The sequence below is a fragment of the Epinephelus lanceolatus genome, chromosome 6 (assembly GCF_041903045.1).
Source record: "Epinephelus lanceolatus isolate andai-2023 chromosome 6, ASM4190304v1, whole genome shotgun sequence".
In the NCBI taxonomy this organism is placed as follows: Eukaryota; Metazoa; Chordata; class Actinopteri; order Perciformes; family Serranidae; genus Epinephelus; species Epinephelus lanceolatus.
In genome coordinates, this window is record NC_135739.1 from 47180240 (window position 1) to 47201512 (window position 21273).

Sequence of the window (21273 nt, forward strand, 5' to 3'; positions counted from 1 at the left end):
CTTTCAAACTAAATGTCCTAAAGGAGTCACCTGAGACAGTCATTGCAGACTTTAGAATAACAGAGAACAGCAAAGTAAAGACAAACCTGCTGTTCTTTATGCACCAACCAAATGCATGGCATGCAACTTTCACAGAAGCCTTTACGCACACAAAGAAGAATGGAATCAGCAAAAGAAGACAAATCTCTGTCGACACAACCTGCACAATGTTGACCATTAATGTTTATCACAATGGTACAATCATGGTCCAAGGGTCAGAAAACTGCCTGGATAATTTTCAGCATAATTTCCAGAACATGAAAGAGGAAGCTGAAAAGAAAGAGAAAGAAAAATCAGCACACTTAGAGGCAGACAACACAAACAAGACAGCGACCTTCACTACATCCAGCAACCGCTCAGTTACTCTCTCTCCTGAGACCACTCCTAGATTCTCCAACAGTCTAAAGACTCTCAAAGAACGACTTTCAGTGTTGGAAAGGAAATTCATGGAGTTCAGAGAGAGAACTCTTGTCAGCCTGCATCAGAAAACCACCATTGACCGACCACAAAATGAGACCCACACTCTGATCCTACAGCAACGGGACCAAATCAGAGAACTGCAGCAGGCCATGAGAGAGCTGGAGGAGGACAACCAATCTCTAATGATGATGGTCTGGACAATAAGAGATGAAATCACCAACATCAACCACAGCAGAACCAGGCAAGAACTACAGGAAGAGGATCATCACCAACCTATAACCCCTACCCCCTTCTACTCCACTCCTGCTAACCCTCCAACTCCCTGTGCCTCAGCCATCATCCCACCTCCCTCTAAAATCAACTCTCCCATCCCTCCTAACCCCCAACCTCCTCAATATCCTCTACTCCTCTGACTCTAAGCCCACTCACCCCTCCAAAGCCCTCAGAAACTTACACACACATCTCTGCTGACAACCAACCTGACAACAGAATCAACATATCGACACACAAAGAAATCTTGTTTCTCTGCGACTCCAATTGGAAACACATCAGTATAACATGTCTGAAACTCTGTAGCCCCACCACAGAGAAGGCCATGGAACACCTGACCAGTGGAAAGTTTGTAGGCGTGGAACATATCATCATCCATACTGGATCAAATGACCTCACCCGGAGAAACAGTGATATACCCACAGCACTATGGCAGCTAGCAAAAACAGCCACTGAGGACTTCCCAACTGCAAAAGTAACAATATCCACATTACTCCCCCGATCAGACATTCCCCGAAACATTATCAACACCATTAAGTCAGAGATCTTCAGGAGCTGTACTCATCTCCCTAACGTGAGTGTGGTACACCACAGTAGAATACGTTACCAGCACCTATATGATCACATTCATCTTAACCACAGAGGAGTAAAAGTTTTTGCCAAAAGCAAGAGACAGCTCTGAACAGAGAAGCTCAACATCAGCAACGCTACCCTTGTTACCCCCAGGAGCACCAGAGAGACCCTCACCCTCTCCAGGAGCACTAGAGAGACCTCCACCCTCCCCATGAGCACCAGAGGTACCCTCACCTTCCACAAGAGCAACAGAGGTATCCTCACACTCCCAAGGAACACCACAGAGACCACCAGCCCTTCCATGAGCACCACAGAGACCCCCACCCTCCCCACCTGGGATGCTCCTCCCCCCAGCATCTTTTTCAATTAGTAGTTGGAATATTCAGGGATTGAACTCTCAACTTTTGGATTGAAGACACAATAACACCCCTTCAAACTGCCCAAGTATTTTATATTGAACTGAGTCTGCCCTCCTTAAAATATTCAGATCAGATAACACTGTACTTGAAAAAAATAAAGACCCAAACCCAGGCACCTACCCCTGATGACAACCTGTTACCCCTCCCAAAACACTACAAATGGACAGAGAAAAGTCTCACTGATTACACCAATGCATTTAACAACACTAATATCCAAAACATGCTAGATGACTTTCTATGTAAACAATACCTGAAGAACAAAGAGAGTATTAATATGGCCACACAAGATTTGAATCATATATTTATGAAATTGGCAAAATGAAGAGACCAAACCCCAAATCAAACAAAAAGCAAGCAAAAGAAAAATGGTTTGACAGTGAATGTTGCTTTTTCAGAAAGCATCTCAGAAACCTGTCAAACAAGAAACACAATGACCCTAAAAACCAAGAATTACGCCATGAATACCACACAGCCCTTAAACAATACAAGCAAATTATCAACAAAAAAAAATGCTAAATACACAGATGATGAATTACTCAAAATTGAAAAGGTGATAGACCAAAACTCTTAATGGAAAAAATTGAATTAACCAAATATAAAGATACCATTGCAATACAGAATGGCAATTTTTGGAAAAACTATTTCTCAAATTTGTATCAAAATCCACAACACTATGGTTTAAACACACATCAGATGTCCACAATTGACGAATTGAAATCATTAGAAAATGTAATAAAGGACAACCAAAATGCTTTGGACAGTCCAATCACAATGGAAGAGCTTCAAGAAAAACTGTCTGATCTTAAAAATGGAAAGGCTTGTGGTATTGATGGTATCAGGACAGACATGTTTGAACACAGTAGTAGTAAACTTAAAATGGCTGTTCTAAAATTATTAAATTCGGTATTCAAAAGTGACATATATCCTGCAATTTCGAACAAGGGACTGATTACTCCTATTTTTAAAAACAGAGACAATCTAAATCCCAGTAATTATAGAGGTGTCTGTTAGGGTTGTGCAATTAAAGCAACTCTTACCTTTCTTGCATTTCACACAGCACTTAGAAAAAATTTGAACATCCACAACTCCCGCCTCCCTCCAAAATCCCATCCTCCTCCTCCTGCAACTCCACCGCCTTCCAACGGCCTACTCCCCCCTCCTCCATTACATCCTCATTACATCTATGACAGACGTAGGCGTTGGCATGGTAACGTTAGATACACGGAAGAGGAGAGCGAGTGTAACGTTACAAATGCAACCCCGGAGTTTTAAAACTCAACCGGAGTCAATGATGACTGATGGGTTTTAGAATAAGGTAAAGGTAAAGGTAAAGTTCCACTGATTGTCACACACCTGAATGTGTGAAATTTGTTCTCCGCATTTGACCCATCCCCTGAGGGAGCGGTGAGCAGCAGTAGTGCTGCGCTCGGGAATCATGTGGTGATCTAACCCCCCAATTCCAACCCCTGATGCTGAGTGCCAAGCAGGGAGGCAATGGGTCCCATTTTTATAGTCTTTGGTATGACCCGGCCGGGGATCGAACCCACGACCTCCCAGTCTCAGGGCGGACACTCTACCACAAGGCCACTGAGCTGGTTACAGTGCTAACATTAGATAGTAGCGTTAACGTTACTAGTAAGTGGAAACACACAGGGAAGATAACGTTAATGTTTCAGAGGCTACGCTACAGTAGGCTAACATTAGCTATTAGCAACTGGGTGCTGTGTTGTCATATATAACATTATGAACTGAACTGAACTTCTTTGTCATTTTTATGCACAGCACAAAAAAACAAACTGACATTTCACATACCCCAAGCAAAAAGAAACAAAACATTTAAAAACAATTTGTGCAAGATATAAGAAAGACACATCACAGCATACCACGGAGCTTACCAGATGATGCAGCCTCCCTGTCTGCTCTGTCTAGCGTTAGCCTCGTTAGCTCAACACCGGCGTCTTATATATTACCATTCATCCTTGTCTCAGTGAACACAAGGACGCAACAGTCCCTCACTCCTCAGTTAGTGGATCTCCGTTGTCGGATGTAATCCATTTCGTGTCCAGTGAGCGGATGTTCGCCAGAAGGCTGCTGGGAACAGCTGGTTTGACGGGGTTAGCTGTTAGCATAGAGCTAACCTCTGCAGCGCTCCCCCCGCTCCTGCGTCCTGTCACAGCGCTGGGGCCAGCATCTTCCCTTCGGGACAGCTCCAGGCGAAACCAAGGTCATCTACTAGTATCTACTGGTTACTAGTTTATATCCACAAGTGTCCCTGTTACTAGTTTATATCCACAAGCGTCCCTGTTACTAGTTTATATCCACAAGCCTCCCTGTTTCTAGCATATTTCTTGTCTCACAGACTCAGGGGTGGAGGGTGTGGGGGGGATGTTACGCGAGCGGTTACGTCTGTCGGAGGCCTCCACGTGGGGAAGACAGACAGGACAGGAGAAAACTCCGACCAATCTGTTATGCCCAGTCTAGGGGTGTCTGGGACACAACATGAAAGGCCCCCATCTTCCCCAAGTCCCAAGTAGCCACAATGAAAAAGACGTATGGAACGATCAATAGTGCGAATTTATTTACAATATTTAAATAACAGAATTAACTGAATTAGTAACTTCAGGGTGGACTAAGGCCAAAATAACAAACAAAAACAATCCTGCCCAGGGAGTAAGTAAATAACCTAACCAAACAATAAAAAAAAACAAATGACAAAAAGCTTACCTCCCTAACTAAATAAACAGGAGAAAAAGGGTTGGTAACACAGCTGGCAGTCCACCCCTACTATTTAACAGTCTTTAACAATAATGATTTACTGCAACAATATGTGTGGCCGGTTGGGAGAGGAGGAAGGTGAGGTCTGCCTGCTAGCTCGCAGCAACTGCCATCTTTGTCCTTTAAAAACCTGACCCCCCTTGGCGGCAGCCAATCAGGAATGAGCACCGATCAAATTCACCAATCCTCGCCGGGCTATGGCACACACCTATTTGCAGACAGAAAAACACAGAGAACACGCACAGAGAACACATGCAGCAGAACACACGCAAACAAAATAAATTACGACAACAGTCGGAACAAATCATTGCATTCGGTCCGAATGCAATGATTGGTCGGAGTTTTCTTAGAACCATATGAGAATGGTATAATGATGAGTTTTCATCTCTGGTGGAATTCACTTACATTTTAATGTTCCATCAGCGTATTAATAGCATTTTAACCTAAACAGAGAAAAGTGTAAAATTTTCAGAAAGGTAAGGGTTGCTTTAATTGTCCCGGTGATCGTGATTACAATTTTTTTTTTGTCACGGACGCCTGGAGATGTTATTTTATCCTCTATGGAAGCCGTGCATGTGCAATACCGCCTTTCCCCTCCTCTCCCCTATTCACTCGACGAGCCAGTCAGGTAGGTGAACTACGAATAATGCGAGGGGCAGGTGATCGCGGAAGATTTCAAAAACAGCATGCGGAAAATGGCAGAGGGAGAGCGAGAGAGGTTGGTCTGTGTGTGTGCGCATTGGGGCCGAACTCCGCCGTGCACGATACAGAGAGCAGAGGAGAATTGTAAACATACGACCATGTAGAGACAGAAATGACATGCCATCATGTAAACAATATAAGTCATCACGTGCGCCGCATAATCGTTTGCATAATTGGGATTTCAATTTTGACCAAAATAACCGTGATTATGATTTTTTCCATAATTGAGTAGCCTTAGTGTCTGTAAATTCTAATTTGGGAAACTATTTTGTAGCATATTAAATTCAAGAATACTGTCCTACCTGATTGAAAGCAACATACTAAGTAAATCCCAAATTAGCTTTATATCCAAACATAGAACAATAGATCACATATTTACTCTCCATACTCTAATCCAAAAACATTCACACCAAAAAAATGAATGAAAAATGTACGCTTGCTTTGTTGATTTCAGGAAAGCTTTTGATTCGATTTGGCACAATGGTCTTTTCTACCAGTTACTCCGAAATGGCATCGGTGGCAAAGTCCAAAGGACTGAGGTGGAGAGGGCGGACAGCCACAGATTCCTGGGACTGCAGGTGACATCTGACCTGAGCTGGTCTCTAAACACTGTTGCCACAGTGAAAAAAGCCCAGCAGCGGCTGTATTTTATCAGACTGCTCAGAAAATCAGGACTGAACCGTCGCCCTCTCACCCTGGCCTACAGTGGACTTAAAGAGAGCATCCTCACCTCAGGCATCACTGTCTGGTATGGGAACACCACACAGGCAGAGAGGAGGGCTCTCCAAAGGGTCATAAAGACTGCAGAGAGGATCATTGGGACTACACTTCCCTCCATGGACTCCATCTACAGTCAGCGCTGCCAGAAAAGAGCAGAGAGAATCATCAGAGACGCTCTCCACCCAGCTCACCCTCTGCTCAAACACAAACAATATAAATACAGCCTCAGACACAGCAGAGCACAGTTTCATCACACACAAAACAAGATTTCTCAACAGCTTCTTCCCTGCCACAGTGAGACTGATGGCAAAAACAAAGTACATCTGAACCCAAATCCATATACTAAAAAAATAATGTGCAATAACCCTCACCACCCCACCCCCACTTACTATGTGCAATAATGATGTTACCCATGTGTGTATGGTTACACTGTGAATTCTTGCTGCTAAGTAGACTGTAATATATAATGTGCAATTTGTCTTAATCCCAATTATTAAATTTGTATATTTTTATAACTATTTATTATACTGCGCTTTCTCTCTCTCTCTCTCTGTCTCTCTCTCTCTCTCGTTTTTATATTCTGAACTTGACTTGGGAAGCCCTGCACAAGAATTCCTATGTGCTTAGACTGTCTGGTTTGTGCACAAATGGTGAATAAAAGTCTTTGACTTTTGACTTTGACTTTGAAGTACTCAGAAAATGAGTGTGCTGTAAAAAACGGACAACAAGGAACTGAATTTTTCAAAAAATGCAACAGAGTCGACCAAGGTTGTAATATATCCCTGACACTTTTCAGCATATACATTGACCAGTTATCAAAACTACTGGAGAACTCTCCAGCCCCAGGACTGGACTTAGAGGGAAAGGAAGTTAAGTGTCTTTTTTATGCGGATGACCTATTGCTGCTGTCACAAACAGAGCAAGGAATGCAACAACATTTCAGCATACTCCATGATTACTGTGAAAATTGGGCAATCAGAGTAAATCTAGATAAAATTAAAATTACTGTATGATATTTTAAAAAAAGCAAGATTACAAACAAAAAAATATCAGTTTATTTTGGGAGAGACAACATTGAGTCATACAGCGGAGTACACATACCTCTGCCTAACTATCACTGCTTTAGGACATTTTGTCAAGGCTGTAAGTGCACTGGCAGATAAAGTTCTTCAAGCTTATTACAGTATAAGAAAAGTCCTATTCCAATTAAACCCCCCAGTAAAGATTTGTCTTAAAATTTTCCAAAGTGTTTTTGAGCCAATCCTTTTATACAGAAGTGAAGTTTGGGGCCCAGTGATTAAACAAGAGCACTGGGACTCAAACCCAGTTGAAAAACTACATCTCAAGTTCTGTAAAAACATACTGAGAGTCAATAGAAACTGTCCAAACCACGGGTACAGAGCAGAGCTGGGCCAATTTCTCCTCTTAATTAAAATCAAGAAAAGAACAATCAAATTTTGGAACCACTTGATAGAGTAAGATTCAGATTCACATCATCACAGAGCCTACTTAGAACAGCAAAGCTGTCTGAACCCAGCTAAGATCATACTCACAAGTCAAAGTGATGCTATGAAAATAATTCCCAACTCACCAGTAAAACAAATAGACAAAGACAATAAACTGAGATACTTCAAGCAGTGGAAAACAAATTTAATCAACAAATAAACGAGAAAGCTGTAATTCACTGGACAGAGAATTTCAATCAGCCCAATATTTATTTATTTATTTATTTTTTAAAGATATATATATATATATATATATATATATATATATATATATATATATATATATATATATATATATTATTTTTTTCCCCCCTTTTTTTTTATTGAGCTTTTTTAAACAAAAGATTCATGGACACAACATGACGAAAGCACAAAAGGTTGCCCAAGTATTATACATAATACATTATTATAGGCTAAGTAAAAAGAAACCAAAAATATAAAAAACAAATAATCACAACATGAGACAACAACACAAGATAGAAAAACACAACAAAATAGGGCTGCATAGCCGTACAGTCTTGTTGGAGTCGCACTAAAGTTTGCCACAACGTCCAAAATCATACGGAGCCTGAAAAAATGCCACACCCATATGAAAACGCCAGTCCCTTCCTAAAAGAAAACAACAGCACTAGCGTGTTGTGAAAATGCCTGCCTTCATATCGCATACAGTGCACAAACGCATCACAAATAATACACATGCGCATCTCGTACAACGTGTGCAACAAGAAAAAAAAATAAATAAATAAAAATATATGTTTATCTGGCGCCATTGTATCAACATGAGCTCAAAGACATGAAAGCGACATCCAACCATCATGTCCTTATTACATAACAAATCATAACACATTGACAATCAAAATACTCAGAACCAAATTTACCAGTAGCTTACCAGTAGGTGAACAATCTTAAATTGAATAAGAGCATGCCTTGCACAGATAGATGAAGAATGATTTTTTTTTTAAAGAATTTTAGACCACTTATGTTCTGATATGCTACATTCAAGATCATTCTCCCACTTTTCCTTTATAGACACAAGTGAAGAGTCTTCCAACTCAAAAATAAATGTATAAAGCTTGGATATTATTCCCTTGACTTCTGGTTTGATTTCCAAGATTAAATCAAGAGATGTTTTTGGTGGCATGGAGGGATAATGTTTACACTGACTTTTAAAACTATAATGCGTAACTTCTACAGGTCCATAAATGTCCGTTTCACCCAAGCCACTACTAGAGGAGATGACACAATGCTGATTAAGCCGATCGGCTCCTCTAACATCTCGCGGTATTTTTCAATATATATCATTTTTAGTATGCGTGTCGACTGGCGACATTCCCGCGCTGGCACACAGGAAATGCTTCCTCACAACAAGAAGGGAGGGGGAGGAAGAGCGGAGAGTGTCACAGCAAGAGGTAGAGCGCAGGTAGAAAGAGAAAGCAACATGGTGGAGAAGCGGCCGAGACACGGTTCAGAAGTGGATCCTACCACAAAGGCAAGCGTTACTCTGTGTATGGTGTGTGGTGACTGGCAAGTGTTACTCTGTGTACACGGTGTGTGGCGAGTGTTACTGAATTTAGTCAGTGAATTTGTAAATAGCGGGAAAAAAAAAAAAAAAAAACTGTGGAGGAATATTAAATTTGTTCCTGATTTGATCGAATGACATCAAAGTTCCTTCATTATACAGAAAGCTTATATTTGAAATACCTGCGTTGGACCACTGATCAAATGCTTTGTCGATGAGGGAGGCTGGGAACAGATGGTTAGCTGCAATAGGGCCATATATAGACTGGGAAAATAATCTGTAATGTTTCCTGAACTGAGACCAAATTTTCAAAGAGTGTAAGACTACTGGGTTCAGACAGGCTTGGGGGGTGTGCAAAGGGATTGATGAGCACAGAAGGGCAGAGAGTGAAAATCGTGTGCAGGAACTTGATTCAATTTGTAGACAAGCAGGAGTATCATGAGAAGTGGTATCAAATAACCAATAAAGCATAGTCTTGATATTTACTGCCCAGTAATAAATTTGAAAGCTCGGAAGAGCCATACCACCATGCATCTTTGGTCTTTGCAAGAATATTTTCCGAATCCGAGCTGTTTTATTGCTCCAGATAAATGTAGAATGTTCGTTTTAACTGTGTTAATTCGTCCGATTAATGATAGAGGCATATTAGACCAGCGCAGAAGATCCCGTCGGGTATGATTCAGAAGTGGAGTGAAATTGGCTTTTAACAGTTGAGAGTATGATTTTGTAAAAGGGGTTGCAAAGGGTTGCAATAGCTCTGATAAGCCACAATAAAAGCATCACAAAGATAGCTTGATTGTCTATTTTTGACTTAAGCAACCAATGTCAAATGTTTCAAAAAACCCTTAACTCGGGGCATTGGTAGCGTAGTGGATAGTGCCGGTGCCCCATGTACAGAGGCGATGCCTCGCTGCAGCGGTCACAGGTTCGACTCTGGCTTGCAACCTTTTGCAGCATGTCAACCCCCTCTCTCTCTCTCTATCTCTCTCTCTGTCTCTCTCTCTCTCTCTCTCTTTCTCTCTCTCTCTCTCTCACCCCAATCCAGTCTGTCCTGTCTATTTAAGGCAAAAAGCCCAAAAAAATAATCTTAAAAAAAAAAAAAAAACAAACAAAAAAAAACCTTAACTCAAGGCCTGTTTACTGGCTTTTTTCCTAAACCTTTCAACTACACCATCCATGAATAAAGATCACCTGTTATGATGTGACTAGATTCCATACCTGAGCCCAAAGCGTCTACCATTTCATACCTTTGCACACCTGGCCAGCTACTTTGTGAAGTGGACTGTTGGATTGTCACTTTCTGATTGTGCTTCTGGGCGAGGGTGTTTCTGATCCTGTTAGAACACTCACAGAGAACCTGACCAAACAGTTTGAAACATACTACGACCTAAAATTGCTGAAATACAATGACATTTGTAATGCATTAGCTAGATTGTTCATGAGCATGAGGGTGATGCAGATATTTCTACCCCTTTTTTTTCCAGGTCCAGAGATCACAGACGAGCTGGTCAAGGTGCTGCGCAAGCGCCTGGATGAGACCACATTGGACATCATCACTGTCATGCTTGTGAGGAACTGCAAGCTGACACCAGCTGATGTGGAGGTAAATTGCTCATTTTTGTCAATAGTAATTTTTATAAAAGAAATTGGTGGAAAGGCACACAGAAACCATCTGTGTGTTATTTGTGGCTGCTCTGTAGTTCTGTTTATGAACCTGTGTACACCTCCAGAATTGTGGGTTTTATTCCTACTAGGGCAACCAGAAAACACTTGTATGCACTCATGCTACTGAAAATTGCTTTGGATAAAAGCTTTCATAACATATTGTCTGGTCAGTTCATCCAGCCATCAGGATCTCCAGCCACTGAGGTGATGAACTTCAGTCTCCCCCAGTACTGTCTTCCCTGGCTGCCCGCTGTGGCTCACTACCTCAGGCAGAACCTACTCATCTTCCTGCATGTACCCAAGTACACTGACAGCAACACAGCGCACCACTTCAAGGTACAATCCACACTGACTTAATTTTATTGACTTATAGTGTCATGTGCATGTGGCATGGTAATGTTTCCCACAAATGCCTGGAAAATACCTAACATTCAGATATCAGACCTTTCTTTGAGATACAGATAAAGGCCAGAAATTGTTGCTTGACCTCAGAGACAAGTCCTGCTTTAAAGCTATGGTCATATGTTGTAGTTTTTTTCGCCGTCATTTCTGGTGGCTCACAGGTCTAGCTTATGCAATAGTTACATTGTACCCACTAAAGTAATTACTGAGATCTGGGGACAGAACAAAGTGTGACAGGGCAAGAAAGAAACTCAAGCAGTCAGAAAATCGAAAGGAAATGGTAAAAACAAAACAAAAAAATAACCCAGTTGATCCAAATCATATAAGTCATGTAATTTGAAGATTAGATTAAGAGTGAACTCACACAGTTTGATGCCAACAAGCCCTCACTGCACAGGAAACTTGTGCCTATACTACCAAACGTAGGACAGTAGGTAAAAGTTGAAGAGGAAGTGGCTCATCATTATCATCTTCTTTTTATTCTTCTTCATATTTTTCTTTTTTGTTGTACTTTTCTTCTTTGTATTTTTCTACTTACTCATATTCTCCCTGCTCTTCTGATTATTATTTGTTGGTCCAGTCCTGTGTCACAGTTCCTCTACTTAACTAACAGTCCTGATGGTGGCGCTGCAGCAACCCTCAAAAGTTTAAAATGTTGAAAATTAATTTTAAATTCAAATCCAATTAAGGAGAAATGTTCATATATTTAGCTCAATTGACACCAAACTGGCTACAAAGCATCTTCAGACTATTCTGCACAAATGATCCAGCTACATTTTTATGCTTCTGCATCTGTCTGTCCATCCGTCTGTCCATCCCATTCTTGTAAAAGCGATATCTCAAGAACTCCTCAAGATAATTTCTCCCAAAGTTGGCATAAATGTCCACTTCGACTGAACAATGAACTTATTAGATTTTTGTGGTCAAAGGTAGGGATGTAATGATCCATCGATCTGGATCGATATATCGATTGAATGATCAACGATCCAATGTCACCGATGCAAATCCATATCGTCATCTTTATCATAGGCTTTTATTTTGAAAGTCTGTGTCACTGTCAAACAGTGGCAGGCAGACGGCAAACAGCCAAGAAAAAGACGGTGATGATAATGTTGTTTACTTGGGAATAAATCAGCAGAGTGGAAATATTTTGGATTTCGGAAAAACTGTAGGTGAACAATGATGTTACAAGATAAAACACAATGTAACGTTACCTGCCTGGACGAGCGTCTCACTCCGCTAGCTCCTTGCTTTAGCAGCATTAGCTGCTCATTTATAACAACATTCGGCTGAAAAAACGTGCATGCAGGCTGAAATTCAACTGATCTGTTCTGTCAAGAGTTGCAGAGACCTAAACCACCGGTGAGTAAGAAAAATGACAACGGGTACGTCCCAAGTCTCTTATTTTATACTGCTAACTCCTAACTCCTGACTTGAACCGGAAGTCGTTCGAGGTCCGCCATCTTTAAGGCCGTCTCACGTCTCTTACTCCTGCCAGTAAGGAGTTAGCGTTAGGCGTTAGGAGGGATCTGTTAGGTGCGATGAGTAAGGTAACACGAGAGGTTCCTAACAGGAAGTCTTTTCAGCTTGAGGCCATGACGTATAAATACCCACCCCCTTCCTCTGTCTCATTTGAATGAGATGGCGGAGAAACAGCTCAAGTGTACCCGTTACATGCATTCTTTGCAATGACACGCTGTAATTCACATGCCTACGTGACTACAAAGAGTAACGTTGATGATATTTTCTGCAAGACTGTCATGTTGTAATTAAGTTTATTTCATTCACAACCCGTTGCGTTGTTCAGCGGACTGTCTGTGATGTGTGGCTGTTAAATGTGCAGCTGCTCGAGTGATATAACACCACGCACACACACACACACAAACACATTTGCCCATCATTAATTGACCTGCATGTCATGTGAGTGGAATGTTTAATAGCTTGTAGGTAATATGAATTAGCCTATTAATATTGATTAATATTATTACTTTCATTAATGTTGTTGTAAGCTACTGTCATTACCGTCTGTCCTGCATCTGTCTCTCTCTCTCTCTCTGTCTCATTGTGTCATGCGGATTACTGTTAATTTATTATGCTGATCTGTTCTGTACGACATCTATTGCACGTCTGTCCGTCCTGGAAGAGGGATCCCTCCTCAGTTGCTCTTCCTGAGGTTTCTACCGTTTTTTCCCCGTTAAAGGTTTTTTTTTTCCGGAGTTTTTCCTGATCAGCTGTGAGGGTCTTAAGGACAGAGGGATGTCGTATGCTGTAAAGCCCTGTGAGGCAAATTGTGATTTGTGATATTGGGCTTTATAAATAAAATTGAATTGATTGAGGCAGACTGACAGGTCTGATGTCTTATTCACTCAGCAGCTGACTTGTTGAATGATGGCGAGTGGATTTAATAATAGTGATAATAATGATGATAATAATAATGACAATGATGCTCATCACAGTGACAGTGGCAGGGCTACAGGTTCTTTAATTGCACAAACTTCGGCAAATTCATGACGGCGGGGGGTGAGGGTTGCGGCTTTGATCAGTGAATATAATGTGACTTGGGATGTACGCCAAACGCTGGCTCCTTATGCAGCAGATCCAGCTGTGCTGCCGTCACCAGGAAAGGACGTCGCTTTACGTGACGCTTCAGAGTAAGGCCGTCTCATGTCTCTTATCAGCAATCCTTGCTCCTCACTCCTTACTCCTGACTCCTTAAATGTTTTCCTAAGTGGGAGGGACTAAACAGTTAGGTAAGGTGGCTAGGTTAGGTGGTTAGCAGTAATTTTAAGGGACTTGGGACGTACCCAACTTTGTATGTAATTAGTAAAGCTAGGAGAAAAGGAAAAATGTCCGCTAGCCGCTAGGCTAATTTATGCAGTGTAAACATGCTTAAGCTAATAATGGGTGATTAGCAAAAAACAATTGTTTTGTCCATGAACCTTGACAGTTATTGCCGAGCTGAATGTTATACTTTTGTTGAATGATCTTGTTGTTAATCTGTGTTTCATGGCTGTTCGGAGAAGTTTGCCCTCAGGGCTTTAAGCCAGATATTCCTGAAGTTTTATGAAAAAGCTCATGGTCCAGAAAGGTCTCTCTGACCGAAAGCCCTGGAGGGTATCTTATCCCATTTGCTGTTTTATTTGTGTTTGTGTTGTCAGTTTTAAAGTAAACTTTACTGCACTTATTATTTATGTGTTGTTTTTAGCTTTTATGGCCAAAAGTAATAAAGAAAGGGCTGGCAGTGTCTTCTGTAACAGACTGTGTTAAATGGGCATTTAATATCACCTAATATCGATTGCAGACCCCTGAATCATATTGAATCGAAATCGTAGCAGACTTTGTAATATCGGAAAAATATCGTATCGTTGTCCAAAGAATCGATACAATATCGTATCGTGATGAAACTGATGATTTACACCCCTAGTCAAAGGTCAAGGTCACCGTGACCCTACATCCATCTCATTCTCATGGATGCAATATCTCAAGAACACCTTGAGGGAATTTCTTCAAATTTGGCGCGAACATCTACTTCAACTCAGTGATGAACATATTACATTTTTGTGGTCATAGTTCAAAGGTTAAGATCACTGTGACATTGACAGTTTCATTCTTGTGAAAGTGATATGTCAAGGACAACTTGGATGAATTTCTTCAAAGTTGGCACAAATGTTCACTGGACTTAACAATGAAATGGTTAGATTTTGGTGGTTGAAGCTCAAGGTTAGTGTGACCTTGCATCCTTTTCATTCTCGTGAATGTGATATCACAAGATTACCTTTAGGGAATTTTTTTCAGATTTGACACAAACATAATGTTCTGCATGAAACACTTTTCTGGCCATTACTCAATGTCATATCTCAGGAACAGAAGGGGAGACATTTGGTCAGATACTGACACTAATCTTGAAACTCTGCTGATTATATACAGTACAGGCCAAAAGTTTGGACACACCTTCTCATTCAATGCGTTTTCTTTATTTTCATGACTATTTACATTGTAGATTCTCACTGAAGGCATCAAAACTATGAATGAACACATGTGGAGTTATGTACTTAACAAAAAAAGGTGAAATAACTGAAAACATGTTTTATATTCTAGTTTCTTCAAAATAGCCACCCTTTGCTCTGATTACTGCTTTGCACACTCTTGGCATTCTCTCCATGAGCTTCAAGAGGTAGTCACCTGAAATGGTTTTCCAACAGTCTTGAAGGAGTTCCCAGAGGTGTTTAGCACTTGTTGGCCCCTTTGCCTTCACTCTGCGGTCCAGCTCACCCCAAACCAGCACAGGGGGTAGCAGGAATGCAGAAGATGGGGCATAAGTTTTTGTTTTTCACAGTCTTAGTGCAGTAAGGGCGGGGTGGTCTCTGCTTTATGATGGACTGTATGGGGAATGTCTCAGGTGGAAGGGTTAATGATAGGTATGGTCAGACGGGGGCGCTGGTGAGCGGGGCTGTGCTCTGTGCTGCTGTTTGCATGGGGAGAGGAAGAGTGTCGGTGGGGGGGGCGTGTGATGTAAATAGTCATGCACGTGGTGCATGATGTTCAGCATGCTGAATATTGGCTGCCAGCGTGCGGCTTCCTAGGGTGGTAGGGTGAATGCCATCGTGTTTGAAGAAAGAGGGACGGTTCCAGAAAAGATTAAAATTGTCCACGAAGTTGAAGCCTCAAGCATAGCAGGCAGGCATGAGCCAGGTATTCAGCAGGAGCAGTCTGGAGAAGCGTGCGTCCCCGCGACCAAGTGTGGGAATGGGACTGGAGATAAAAACTAACTTTCCAGAAGTGCGTAGGAGGTCCAGGAGGGAGGTGAAAGCACTTTTGGTCAGCTCAGAGGCACCCCGAGCCAGGTCGTTGGTCCCTACATGCACCACGATGTGGGTAATGGAGGATGGGAGTGACTGCAGCAGCCCAGGGAGTTTTCGCAGGATTACTGGGACTGTGGCTCCGAGGAAACAACAGATGGTGGCACTGAAGAAGCGGATATTCCTTGTGATGGAGTCTCCGATGATCAGGGTGATTGGAGGGAAGAGCGGGCGAGGAAGGGTTTTTGCCGGCGGAGATCTGGGTTGCCTGCTAGCACCTCAAAGCAGTTGGAGAGGCTCAGGCGAGGAGGAGAGGCAGTCGCATCGTGGAGTCTGTTTCTGTCGTGGATGGCAACTTAAGCCCAGGATGTCTGGAGGCTGGGTGTGGAGGAGGAGGAAGGCCGCGGACCAGTGGAGGTATCCCATGGGACGGTGTCCTGGAGGGCCACTTTGAGGGAGACAATGTGCAAGGACTGTTCGTGAGCCAGGTCCAGGCAGGAGGTCAGCATGGCCTGTATATCTTGCAGTTTCTGGGAGAGTTGGCGGATGTCTTCCTTAAGGTCTGTAATCTGTTTGTTTGCTTTTGTGAGCATTGTGATGTCACAGGCCATGGATGTAGCACGTTGGCTAGCTTGAGCTATGCTAACGGCTAGGTGCAGGGGTAGGAGGTGCCGGTAGTCAAGGTGGTGGGTAGATGCAGAACTAGGACAACAGTCAGTAGACCCAGCAGGGTTGTGATGAGGTGGTAAGGGTGTATAGGTACCACTGGAGGGAGAATAGCTTCTTGGATCAGCAACGTATCAGGCGTGGAGAGCAAGCTGCTGTGCTGCAAATAATCGTCATTATTTAGTCATTATTTAGTTGACATCGTGGTTAAATCATGCAAGGAAAAATAAGCTCTAATCTGCTCACATACCACATTCTCCATAATTTTACTCAGCATAGGCAGCAAACTTATCGGCCAGCTATTTGACCCAGAGAAAGGTAATCTTGCGTTTTTGGGCAATGGTGTTATTTTTGCCGTCTTCCATTCTTTAGGGCATACACTTTCATTCAGACTTTGGTTGATAATGTGACAGACAACTGGGACAATTAAATCTGCCACCAATTTAAGAAGTTTACCATCAAGGCCGTCAACACCTGGTGGTTTGTCTTTACAATTCTTTAATATATTTTCTGCTTTACTAGTACTTACTTTATCAAATTTCAAACTACAGTTTTTATCTCTCATAATTTTATCTGTTATTAATAAGTAATATTGTTCATTATATATTTTGCTCATATTATGCCTTAAATTATCTATTTTCTTTCTAAAATGATTATTTAGGTGGTTTGCAATCTCCATTGGTTTGGTGAGAAAGTTTCCTTCCGCCTCCAGAAAAGATGGAGTTGGTTTGGTACTCCTACCCATCAAATTATTCAATGTATTCCAAAGTTTTTTACTATCATTTTTAATCTCATTAATCCTTCCTTTATAATATAATTTCTTCTTGTTTTTATTTAACTTGGTTACAAAATTCCTTAATTTGCAGTATATTTGCCAGTCTGATTTATAGCCAGATCTATTAACTGTTAGTTTTACTTGATCACGTTCCACCATATATTCTTTTAATTCTCTATCCAACCAAGGTGTACCTACGCTTCTGACGGTAAACTTTTTCATGGGAGCATGTTTGTCAACCAAAGGCATGAAAATATCAGCAAACTTTCTTAGCGCTTCATCTGGATCCAATTCCGACAAAACATTTGACCAACATACTTTTTTCACATCCTCAATAAATTTAACCTGATCAAACATTCAGCTGCATTCGTAAAAATGTGGTCAATGCAGGTGGAAATTTGAGTGCTGTCGCTCTTAATAGATATTCTGGTTGGTTTGTCAATTATTTGTGAGAGCCCACATACATCTGCCACATTTTGAAGCCTTTTTCTCATTGGACAACCTAAATCACTCCAATCTATGTTCAGATCTCCCATAAAATAGGTTTCACAGCCTGGTCAAACATGTCACATATTTTATCTAGATATACATTATTTGCACTAGGCGGTCTATAACAGCAACCAATCAACATAGGCTTCAAATGTGGAAGATGAACTTGCAACCATAATGCTTCCACCTCCATTGGCATTAAGTCATTTTTAATTTTCATTGGTATATGGTCCTGTAAAAAAAAAATGTGACGCCTCCTCCAAATGCATTTCTATCCCTTCTTGCTATATCCCTGTATAGTAAGTGCTGAATCCTCAAACGTTGAGTCAAGATGTGTTTCTGTTACAGCTAGGATATGTAAATTGTCAGCCAGTAGTATTTCAGAAATTTCAGTTAATTTATTTCTAATGCTACAGATGTTTATGTGGGCTATCTTCAATCCCTTCCTTGGTAGTTTAGAGTGTTTTAACATTGCATAAAATAATGAAAATTACCTTCCAGCCCATTTAATAACCTACCTGCATTGGAGCTTTCACTAAGACAACATTTACCTATACACAAAACCAAAAAACACAACGATAACAAACACAAACACAAAGACAACCACACATACCTTGATAACATAAATATACAAACACTTGTATTGACACTCAAACAGTCCATATCTGCAAGCTTGAGCAAGCTGAACTCCACATTTACTATATTATTGTTAAGTTTCTTTTAAATCAGTGGTTTCAGTATCATCCACTACTTCCTAATTAATTATTCCAATGATTTATGATATATCCTAATCAGCCCGGATGAGTAAACGAAAAAAGAAGATGTCTCCTTATTCACACAATAAAACAACAATACCAGGTGTTCCTTGGACTAGTTCTAATCAGCCCGTATGAATAAACAAAAAAGAACATTTTTCTCCTTATTCACACAGTAAAGCAAAACACAACACACATTAAGTCATAATTATTTCAATCAATTTTTCTTTCCCTCTCTCTCTTTTTTTTAATCTCTATATAACCCAATATGAACTTACTCATACATTGAAACGAAAAATACCAGACTGGATTTTCAAACATAATTATTTCTGCTTATTGTAATCAGAATGGCCCATAGCAATTTTTGTTTATAATCTTTTTTATTATCTGTATACAACTCTCCTTATTCACACAGTAAAGCAAAACACAAAATACCAGACTGGACATTAAGTCATAATTTTCAATCTCTATTTTTTTTTTTCCCTCCCTTTTTAAAAAAAATAAAAATCTGTATATAACCCAGTATAAACTTACTCATACATTGAAACAAAAAATACCAGACTGGATTTTCAAACATAATTATTTCTGCTTATTGTAATCAAAATGGCCCATAGCAATTTTTGTTCATAATCTTTTTTATTTATCTGTATACAACTCCCCTTATTCACACAGTAAAGCAAAACACAACATTTTTTTCTCTCTCTTTTAAATCTGTATATAAGCCAGTGTAAAATTATTCATACCATGAAACAAAACATACCAGTCCATACCAGACTGGACCTCCAAACATAATTATTTAAGCTTATTGAAATCAGAATTATCCATAGCATTTATTTATTTATTTTTTTTTTAAATCTGTAGGTTACAAAATATTAATTTACTCAAACAATGAACCAAAATATACCAGACTGGGCCTTCAAACGTAATTATTTCAGCTTATTGTAATCAAAGTGGCCCATAGCAATTTTTAGTTCTTTTTTTTCCTGCAGATAACAGAATATTATCTTTTTCCCTTCTTTTTTCTTCTTTTATCTCTAATCTGTAACACAATATTAACCTACTTATCATGAAACGAAAAATGCCAGACTGGGCATTCAAACACATTATTTCTGCTTTTTGTGATCAGGATAGCACAAAAGAATATTTAGTTTATAATTTAGTTCATAATTCCTTAAAGTGATCACTTAACTGTCTCTTGGTCCTTTTCTTCATGAGTCTTCTCTTTCGTCTTTGTCTGTGTTCATCTTTTCACCATGTGGACTGTGGACTTGATGTCCATGCTGAGGATGATCTTAGGATTTAATCACTGTGTTGAAGTAGATTTCTGCTGCTTTACGGTGCTTGAAGTATTTCTTCTCCTCCTTGAAGGTGATTATGAGCGTGGCTGGATGAATAATCCCATGTCTGATGCCATGTTCACTCAGTTTGGCTCTGACATCCTGGAACTGGGCTCTTCTTTTGGCCATATCAGTAGTCAGATCCTGGAAGATCCTCACTTTCATCTCTTGAAAATTAATCACTCCCTCATCCTTCGCCAGTTTTAGGCCCAATCCCAATTCCTATCTTAACCCTCAATCTTAATTTTCAAGCTCAGCCCTCAATCTCACTAGCCCTCAAAACCAAGTGTTAAGGGCTATCTTGTGACTTTAAAATGGGACACCACTCAAAGGCGAAAAGTGAAATTCATGGGTACAAAATTGCCAAATATCTTTCAAAAATATTTTATTTGTTTTTCTCAAATCCATTCTTACACAACCAGACAAATTAATAACCTTTATTTACCTAAGTTTAATACATCTCGAGCACAGTACTCATTAAGATACAGGGGAGTACAATTGTGGAACATGTACCATTACTTATTATCTGCCTCTATGTCTTTGTCAGTATATTAGACAAAACTAAAATCTGCTTTGATGACCTAAAGATTCTATAACTGAATAACGTCATCTATAGGGTGATATGTTTTTGCCTGCCTCAAGATGTAAAATGTTATTTTATATTTTTTATTCTTATTATCATCAGTTGTCCACTTTTGTTTTTTGTTTGTTATCGTGTATGTTTTGTTTGTCATTATTTTTTGCATAGTTTTGTTATGTTTGTCTCGGTGAGGTTTCTTAACATAAGCCTGTAATGGGTTTCTACCTCACCTGCACATGCTATGTATGACTATATTACTTCTATGTTCTGTTTTCTTATTTCATATGTGCAAATAAATGAAATGAAATGAAAGGCAAATACGTCTTAAGACTGTCGGGGGCAGCAATATGCCAAAACTCCATCCAGTCTGTCAATTCAAAGAAGAAGAAATATATGTCATCAGTAGTCGTCGATAAAAAGACGTGACGAGTTGTTGTTGTTTTTTCCAACACTTTATTTCAATTCTTGTACAAAACAAGCAGTGACAGACATGAACAGAACAAATATGCCAGGGTTAAGAGAAAAGAAAAAGAAATAAAATAAACAAACAAATTGTTTACATATTTTCAGAGTCTTTATAGCTTTGGAGTTTGTGGAGTGCTGAATGGTTTCTAAGTATTGCTGCATTTCATTCATAAAAAATTTGAACAAGGGTTTTCTGTTACAAAATTTACTCTTATGAATATGGAATTTCGCTGTCATAATAAATAGATTAATGATATAGAATTGTTTTTGTTTTGAAATGCTAACATCATAAAATCCAAACAGCACATCTTTGTACAGTAGTGAAAATAGAACATAAATGTTGCAACGAATATACTCAACAAAATCTTTCCAAAAAGTGACAGTATAGGGGCAGCTCC

General features: G+C 40.1%; 1 protein-coding gene across 7 annotated transcripts in view; it reads left to right on the forward strand.

Annotated features, from left to right (window-relative positions):
• szt2 (SZT2 subunit of KICSTOR complex) overlaps positions 1–21273 on the forward strand; it is a 421207-nt gene that overhangs the window by 196521 nt on the left and 203413 nt on the right. For all 7 annotated transcript variants that reach the window (XM_033622785.2, XM_033622790.2, XM_033622786.2 and 4 more), the window contains exons 47-48: positions 10427–10545; positions 10779–10943. In XM_033622785.2, the coding sequence (XP_033478676.2) occupies positions 10427–10545; positions 10779–10943 (284 nt within the window). The remainder of the gene's footprint in view (positions 1–10426; positions 10546–10778; positions 10944–21273) is intronic.